This window comes from Egretta garzetta, unplaced genomic scaffold, assembly GCF_000687185.1.
Source record: "Egretta garzetta isolate BGI_Z169 unplaced genomic scaffold, ASM68718v1 scaffold577, whole genome shotgun sequence".
Classification (NCBI taxonomy): domain Eukaryota; kingdom Metazoa; phylum Chordata; class Aves; order Pelecaniformes; family Ardeidae; genus Egretta; species Egretta garzetta.
In genome coordinates this window covers 214,169-222,408 of record NW_009260138.1, presented here as the reverse complement: position 1 = coordinate 222,408, position 8,240 = coordinate 214,169, and the positions used below count along the sequence as shown (strand labels likewise).

Here is an 8,240-nt window from a genome sequence, read left to right as displayed (position 1 = left end):
CGCTACCTCCCTGCAGCAGGCACTGGATACCCGCTTGGGCGATTAAATATTTTGCAAAGAAACTCCTCCGCATTTGAAGGAAGGGGGGAACATTTAGGTTCCTAGACTCCTGGAAGCAATCTTAGCAGCAATCCTAATAATGGAAGACAGTCGAAAGCTAAAAGCCCTGTCGAGGTGCAACGCTGAGCATATCCCAAGTCTGCCGGCTCTGGGTGGAAGCTGAAGCCCTCCACCCCAAGTCCGCCGGCTCTGGGTGGAAGCTGAAGCCCTCCACCAACCTCCAGAAACTCTGAGGTGGAGATGCTTCCCTGCCGAAAAGGGTCAGCAGTGCAGCCTGCGTTAGGGGGAACTGAGCCCTGATGGGAGAGGTCTCCAAGTATTACCGATTGCACTTCAGCGTCCACTATCTTAGTTGTCAAGCATCTTCCATCCCCCCTGTATTTCAAACCTCTGCTCATCGCTAGATGCTTGTGTGAGGGATGACAGTGCTATCTTAAAAGACAAAAGGACTGAGATACAAGCAAGATAAGGGCATGTTTACAGGAATTTCGATGATGTATCTGAGCTACTTGAAATCAGCTGGCTTGCATTATGTTAGCACAGAGTTCAGCACAAATTGCAGAAATAAATGCTTTGCTTTTTGAGATGGGCTGCAGCCTGCATGGAGCTCCATGGCGGCTCTGGACTGCCAGCAGTACCCAGCCTAGATTAAAGTTGGCTAAGGTATGTCCATACAAGCTGCAGCCGCAGCAGCAACTGCCATATGGCCACGCTCATGTGACCTGCTGCCTGACATTGGCTAAATCACTGCCAGGGCCAGCAGCAGAACAGGCCACACTAGGAGAAGTGCTGCCCCACTTGTTAAAGCACTGCCGTGAACACAGGCTGTGAGCTGACACTCATCAGCCTGCAGAACTACATTAATCAGTAAACTCCTTACGAATTTATTGGATCCATGTGGCTATGCTGAGAGGCCAGCAAGATGCTCAGAGATTTGAACAGTCATTTAGTCCACCGTTCTGCACAAATGCTCCCCCTCCCCACTTACCTCCTGTTATACCTTCCCTTCCATCACTGCTTTTGGCCTCATCACTTATTTAGGCTCTTTGTTCCCTCTGCAATCACTACCATGTACTGAAACCTCTCCCTGAGTTAGTACCCATTGCCAGTGGCTTCCCTAGACTTGAGTTTCTCCTGGGCAGCCATTTCCATTAAGATGGCTTTAAGAAATGAGCTGGTTTGTAATGACTAAGTAACCTTGGGTAGCCTTAAAAGAAGGTTCATTATCAAGGTACTGCCAACCATGAAGCTGGCATCCTTCCCTGCAAGTTGTACATCCACTCCCTCTGTCAACTCAACAATCTTTTAAAGACTTCTTTGAGGCAGGGATTGCTCTTTCCATTACATTCCAGAACCAAGCAGCAGTCACCCATTTCAAGAATGCAACCAGCAAAACACTGTCTCAGTCCATTATCTTCATCAAATTGCAAAAATATTCGGTCCATCGGTATTTCGCTAGCAAGCACAGCCTTTGCTGTGCCAGTAAGGAGGGGGGAAAAACCTAACTTTGAGGCATGCAGAGTTCAACAAGACCCAACCCTAATCCTATGGGATTTTCTATATATGCTTGAGAGTGGGGGGTTAATCTGAAATAACATAACAATATCTGGTTATAAGCTGTTGGCATTTTGAGTTTTTTCAGGCTCCTGTAAATGACAAGGAAGAATAAAATGTATTCAAATCCAGAAATATTTTTGATGCCTTGTGGAAATTATTTGGAAGGTGGCCATTTCTTTGTCATAATTTATAGTCACTTTCTGAAAACAGGAGAGCACTTTCATCTAGGGAATGATTAAAGAAAACATACAAGGTTACTTCTATCATATCTGCTCCTATTAGACCCTGGCCAAATTTTAAACCACAGTGCAGCACCGCAGTGCTCCTCACACAACCGCAATGCCTGCGTGCACTGTCAGTGCAACAGTGAACATGTTAAGGTTATGTGGTGTACATCAGCAGACACAAATGTAACTGTGTGTGCACCCATGTGTACATAAGTGGGATCATATGATTCTTAGGGACAACACTGGGAAAGCAGGAAGCGGGTCACTGTGACCTGGACGCCAAATAGTCCACAGAAACGTCCTCCTTCAAACAAGGCCCTGCAAAAAAGCAGGCTGAAATGTGGAAATTCATGCTTTCAAACAGCGAGGAATTCTGTGTTCAACAGCCTTAGGAAATCTGTGCTGTGGGTGTGGGCAAATATGGCAGAAGGTCCAGGTGCACTGAGGAAAGGGGCACAGAAGCTGCTACTCCATCCCAGCACATCCCCAATGAAGACAAGGGCACCTTAGCACAAGTTCTTCCATCATCATATTGCTTGTTTGCATCCAAGCCCTCACCTCTGCCATGCCACCGGACAAAACCTGCCTTACATACACTAATACCTCTTATAAACATTAATTTGACAATTGCCAGTGCAGCAGCTGCTCTATTCTTAATGAAAAACACAAAGATCATCCTGCCCTTCCTCCCCTGTTTCCTTTCCCAAGCTTCACAATCCCCTGCACTAATTCACAGAGTCTTTTCCTTCCTCCTCCAAACAATTGCTAGGGATATAATTATCCTTCCATTCATTTTGCAGGAAGTATTCCCCCTTCTATGACCTTTGCTCTTCACCCACCTCTTATACTTCTTCCTAGGTTACATCCCCATTGGCCTGTCACACCTTTTTCGGTAGCTACTCCTGACTCCGTAAGCCAAGGTTAATTCTAACCTGGTGCTGGGAATCGCTACCTGGGCACCCAGAGCTGCACCTGTAGCAGCAAAAGTGGCAGCAAGGGCACATAGGGGACTTCCTCTTCAGGACAATGACCTATGCTCTGCACCCCTTAGCTGGTAGCTTCACTTCACCCCTACCTGAAAGGCTCTGGTAAAATTAGGGCTTTTTTTTTTCGTCAACCCAAGTATTCCAGGCCTGTGTTACCTAGCACCAGCTAGAACATGAACGCAGACAAAGCACTCTGTAATCCAAACCCAAGGCACAACAACTGGATACAGGCAGCAGGGAAGGGACTACCAGGAAGCACCACTGCTGTGCACGACCTTACCTTGGCATCTCCTTTCCTAGGGGCAGGCTTTCCAGAGGCACTGTCACAAAGCAGAGCTGCAAGAGGGGTCTCCAAGGGAGCAATGAAATGGCTTTGCCACCATCTGAGCATGGGAAAGAAAGTCAAGCAACTCATCTGAAGGACGAAATGGCAGGGCAATGGTGACAGCACCTTGGAGCAAGCCAGGGGCTGCCCAGCCATGGCAGCAAGGGTGGAACAGGCCAGGACAGCCTTGGAGTGACATATTCTTTAGAATAAATAGAACTGCTCCTCTCTACCAGTACACACATCTCTAATCCAAACCATGCCAAACACAAAATAACTTCTACAACCAAACAAGGTGGCTCAGCTGCTTCCCAACTGCCTTCAATTTTCCTTCTCAGTCATAAAGAAATAAAGAGATATAAAGACTGCCATTCTTAATAATTTCTTTCTTCACACAATATTGAGATGTGACAGCAACCAATTCCCTAGCAGAGAGACTGCTGTTTACCAACATGCCACATACACCTCTTCAGACAAGTTTTAGTTTATAGGACAAAATTGCTCAAAAAAATTACATTAGAGTACATCCAGTGTTTTGGCAAAATACAAACACATTTTGTTTGCCACAACTTACCACCTATATTGTTTATTTAAAAGAATTTGTTTCTGCAGGTCAAGGAGTGAGTGAAAACTGACAGATGGACTCAGTCCTTCAGGATGCACAACAGGGGCTGAAGAAAAAAGGGATCTTTTATTGCTGCCAGGAGCTCAAAGCAGCCTGGATCTCCTGCTTGTCATCAGTCTGTTGTAGCCCCTCAACTCCAGCTACATATCTCATAACTTTTTATACTCTCAAAGGTATGTGCATGCAAGTTTGGCTCTCACATGCATTTCCCTGCTGCCCTTCCTGTAGCCCAGCGATCTTCCATCTCTTGTCATGCTAGGAAGAAAGTTCAAACTCAATGTTTACTGGCTCTAGCCACACTTTTTCTAAAGCTTCCCAGGCACAAGCAGCTCTGCAACACACACACGCTCCACACAGGCTTTAACACTAAAATGCTGTGAGACTGGCAGCCACCCAAGCAGTGTGGGTTATCTAGGGGTGAGAATGACTGAAATGGTTCGGGGTTCGCAGGGATTGGTGAGGAGACACCAGATTCCCAAATCAAAGATGGGGAACACTTTCATCATAGAGTGGAAACAGGGCTAAGCGATAAAACCTTCTTTCTTGAACATCAGTGGAGGCATGTGAAGGAAGGCCTTAGAAACTGCAGATTAACACATCTTCCCGCAGCAATGGCCAGTGGTTTCCTTGGTTGTCACACAGAGTTCATAGCCCAGACTACCAACTGGGCTACCACCACTCCTCTAAGAAGGGGAGAGAGAGATCTTGCTCTCTAAGAAACATTACGGTCTATCCACTCATTAAGAAATGATTGCTCAAAGCAACAGATAACATTATCTGATCTCCTGGAAAAATTAAATGTGAATATTCACTAGAATCACTTCCAGTTCCATTGTGACCCTGGAAATATTCTGAACCACTTTTTTGAAGGCTTAAGGGAAAAAAAATGCAAGAGAAGTTGCTTTAATGGACCACCATCTGCTCTGGATATGGACTGCATACCCACTACTTAGAAATGCTGTCTGCACTGGACACCATCCATCCTGGAATATTCTTTGAAGAATTTACTGGAGTATGTGGAAAGTTGTGATAGAGACAGTTTCCCACTCCCAGATTTCTATAGCACTATCCCTCATAATGCTCACATCTATCTCTGTGTGAAGCTGGCTCAAAGTTTGAAAAAATTCAGACTGAAACACTCAGGTCCCTCCCCATTAAATGAAGTATTTCCAGCTGAATGTCTAGAGAAAAAACAAAACACCCTCCACACCCCCTCCCCAGAAATCCAGACTATACCAGCCAAGAAAGAAGTGTTAAACATTCACCATAACAGAAGCAAAATCTGAATTATGCAAGTGGAGAGAAGTATTTGGATACCTTTTCCTAGAAAATGTATGCTAGCATCTGGGCTAACTGCACAAACCATCACCTGAGCTTCCACAGCAGAAGGCTGGCACACATCTGGTGTTCTAGCTACCTATTCACAATTTCAGTATATACCAAACAACAGCTCACTGCCTCTGCAAGAATTTCAGTTAGCAAAGCAGAGCAAAATATCTGGCACAAGAGGCAAGAGTTAATGGCACACATTGCGACTGCATACAATCACACTCATGCTCGTTCTCCTTGGATCCTTAAATTGGATCAGACACATCAAAATGAGTCTGGCTTGGTCAATGAGAAGGAGTTTAGACAAAATCAAAAAGGCTTCTGCATCTCTAGGTACATTATATGGGAAATATTTGAGATGCTACAGGTCAGTGGCATAGTCCAATGTATTTAAAGGGTCATCACTTTGCCCTTTCTACTGGCTTGAATCTCACCAGATGCAAGCGCATCCCCTTGCAGCTGGAACAAAGCCACACCATGCCCCACACTGATGAAGTACCTTGGTTTTACCCAGCTGCCATTCTTTCCTGCTGCTGTCATAGGTCTGAAGAAAGCCTGCACATACAGCTTTGCTGTTGTCTGAGAAACTTGGCCCCTTCACAAGCATCTTGTACCTAAGCCTCCCCCAGTCCTTTAACTCTAATTATCCTCCTCCCAGTAGTCCTTCTTCCTCTGGGACCTCCCTTCTTCATGTTTGCCTTCCAATTTGGAAATTTCCATCCCCCAACCTTTATCTGTTCCTACCACACTCGCAATTATTGTTGCAATCCCAGTAAAAAATACAAACTCAACAGCATTTTTCAGTAAAGAACAACTGTCTTTCTGAAACATGTGCTTTCATCAGACACAAGTTATTTTGTTCAGTATAGGGTGGCATTTAATGCTCCAAGAGACAAAGGAAGCAATGTTCAGTGGTCCCTTCTAGCCTTAAACTTCAAGAAATCCTTTTGATGCAGCTAATTAAAAGAAATAAGCACTCTTTCTAATATTAGTCATCAGCTATACTGTCCATTAAAATTTGCTTCAGCCTGCCAGATTAAAGGTTTTAAGTACGATATTTTCTTTTTACTTATTATGACCAGCTGGGTTTCACAGCATCATACAAGGAAATCTGTGGCAAAGCAAAAAAAAAAAAAAAAAAAGACCATCTGGCTATTTTTCCATTCTGACTTTTGCCCTAAAGGCAAGTCTCCAAAAGGACTTCCAAATCAGTCTATGATGCGGGCAATAAGGGCATGGTTAGAAAAACATCCCACAAATGACGTATATCAGTAACAGCAGTTATAGAGGGAACAACCATATAGAATTGTATACCTTGGGGCTGTTGCAGCATGTGGTACAACGATAGCAATTACCTGCTGAGAAAGTCCTGGAAAAGGCGCCGTATAGGGAAACCTGCTCTCCGAACTTTCACTGTCTCCAGCATCCCTGAGTACCGGAGCTGATTTAGCACCACATCTGGATTGAAGAGGTTTGGTGCCTACATAATGATCCAGATTCAAAAACAAATAGGAAGAAAGACAGAATAAGTGTTGATCTTGGTACTACTTCTTTGTTGACTTGAACAGTGACTGTTTCTCTGGGCACAGTCAGTCACAGGCTCTATATCCGTTTCTCTGTAGAAAGTCAACCCTGCATATTTGGGCTTGCCAGGTGAAAAGGGGATAGTTTTGGGTCAAAGAGAAAGCAACCTCACAATACTGCATGGTGCAGAAAAAGGGACAAAAGGGAGCTGGGCAGATCTGGGAAAAAACAGCCTGCAGACTGCTGTCAGAGACAGATCACAGCTGTAAAGCAATGATATAATGCATTAACACGTACAAAATGCAGAACCCTGACTCAGTTCTTTTTGCAGTCTCTCTCCAGTCAAACTGGAGACAAACTGCAGAATTCTTCTTCTGGCATCAAACCCCCATCAGGCTTTACTCTGCCATACCATACACAGTTCAAAACACACAAAGAAAATGATCGGTTCAGAGCTCCCCACCCAACTTAGCAGCGTATTCTCCTGCCACAGTTCACAAGAGCCAGCCTGTCTCTAAGCACCGTGACTTGCTCATGAAGCGTCCACCTCCTCTGCCTCAGAGCCAGGGATCTGCAGGAGACGCTTCCTACCGCACAAGCCCCACATTCCAGAACAAATTGTCTACAGGCACCACAAACAGGAGGGATTGCTGCTTCCACCACAGCTCTGGGCTCTGCACAAGCCTGATTCATCTTCCAGGTTTCATAAGCACAGAAAGAGGTGGGAATGGCTATATCATAGCATATTCAGCATGCAGTCTTTTCATCTGATTCCCAAGGAGGAGCGTGTATTTGTCCTCAACGGTAAAACAACTAGAAGGAAAAAGGGAAGGTGTGTGGGAACTGCACTTATCCTCGGTTTGGACCCTGACAGAGGCACCTGTCAGGCACTTGTGCAAGCGAGCGCTCACAAAGGCCTGTGTCGCATGCATACATTTTGCTGGAAGACAGACTTGCCTTTTCTGTATTTGGTTTGATGCAGCGGATGAAGAATGGGTTGGAAGTACTAAGCGTGGCCATCAGGGAATGGAGAGAATCCTAAAAAGCAGCAAGACAAAACCCAAAGGATCAGTCACTACAGGAGGAAAAGGGGCTACATTTGATGCAATAGGGTCTTCATGCAGCTCTCCCATTGCTAATGTCCTTTGACTCTGTGTACAAAAACTTCAATAACCCAGGAGATCCCTGCCTGTCCAGAACATACCCACACAGTTAGTTTACTCTAACACTGCTTACATGACCATCCTTGTTCTCAGAGCTCCACAGCTGATGTGAGTTATTTTTACAAGTCTCTCGAAATTTAAATGTAGGAAATGTAGGAAACTAAAACTGTGAAACTAACAGAAGGTAACAATCTAGGGGGGTGAGATTCATACTTGCAAGGTCCCCCAATAATGTTTTATCAGAATTGCCACTATACCTAAAAGGACACATCGCTTAGCTGAAACACCAAACCAACATGAATGATCAAAGAACCTCAAAGAACTTCATATACTTTGCAAAGTATTCTTTTCCTCTGCCACGCTGCTCAGTCTTAGCATCTCACATTTTACACCAGACAGAAATCCTTGGGGCAGTGGCACTGTCTTTTTTTAGCATTACAGCAT

General features: G+C 44.8%; 1 protein-coding gene across 1 annotated transcript in view; it reads right to left on the bottom strand.

Moving 5' to 3' along the window:
* The window catches only part of LOC104128829 (unconventional myosin-X-like), an 82,770-nt gene that overhangs the window by 32,648 nt on the left and 41,882 nt on the right, over positions 1-8,240 (bottom strand). Inside the window, exons 19-21 of the mRNA XM_035897095.1 lie at positions 7,591-7,671; positions 6,465-6,589; positions 5,609-5,723 (exon numbers count right to left, since the gene is read on the bottom strand). Of these exons, the coding sequence (XP_035752988.1) occupies positions 5,609-5,723; positions 6,465-6,589; positions 7,591-7,671 (321 nt within the window). The remainder of the gene's footprint in view (positions 1-5,608; positions 5,724-6,464; positions 6,590-7,590; positions 7,672-8,240) is intronic.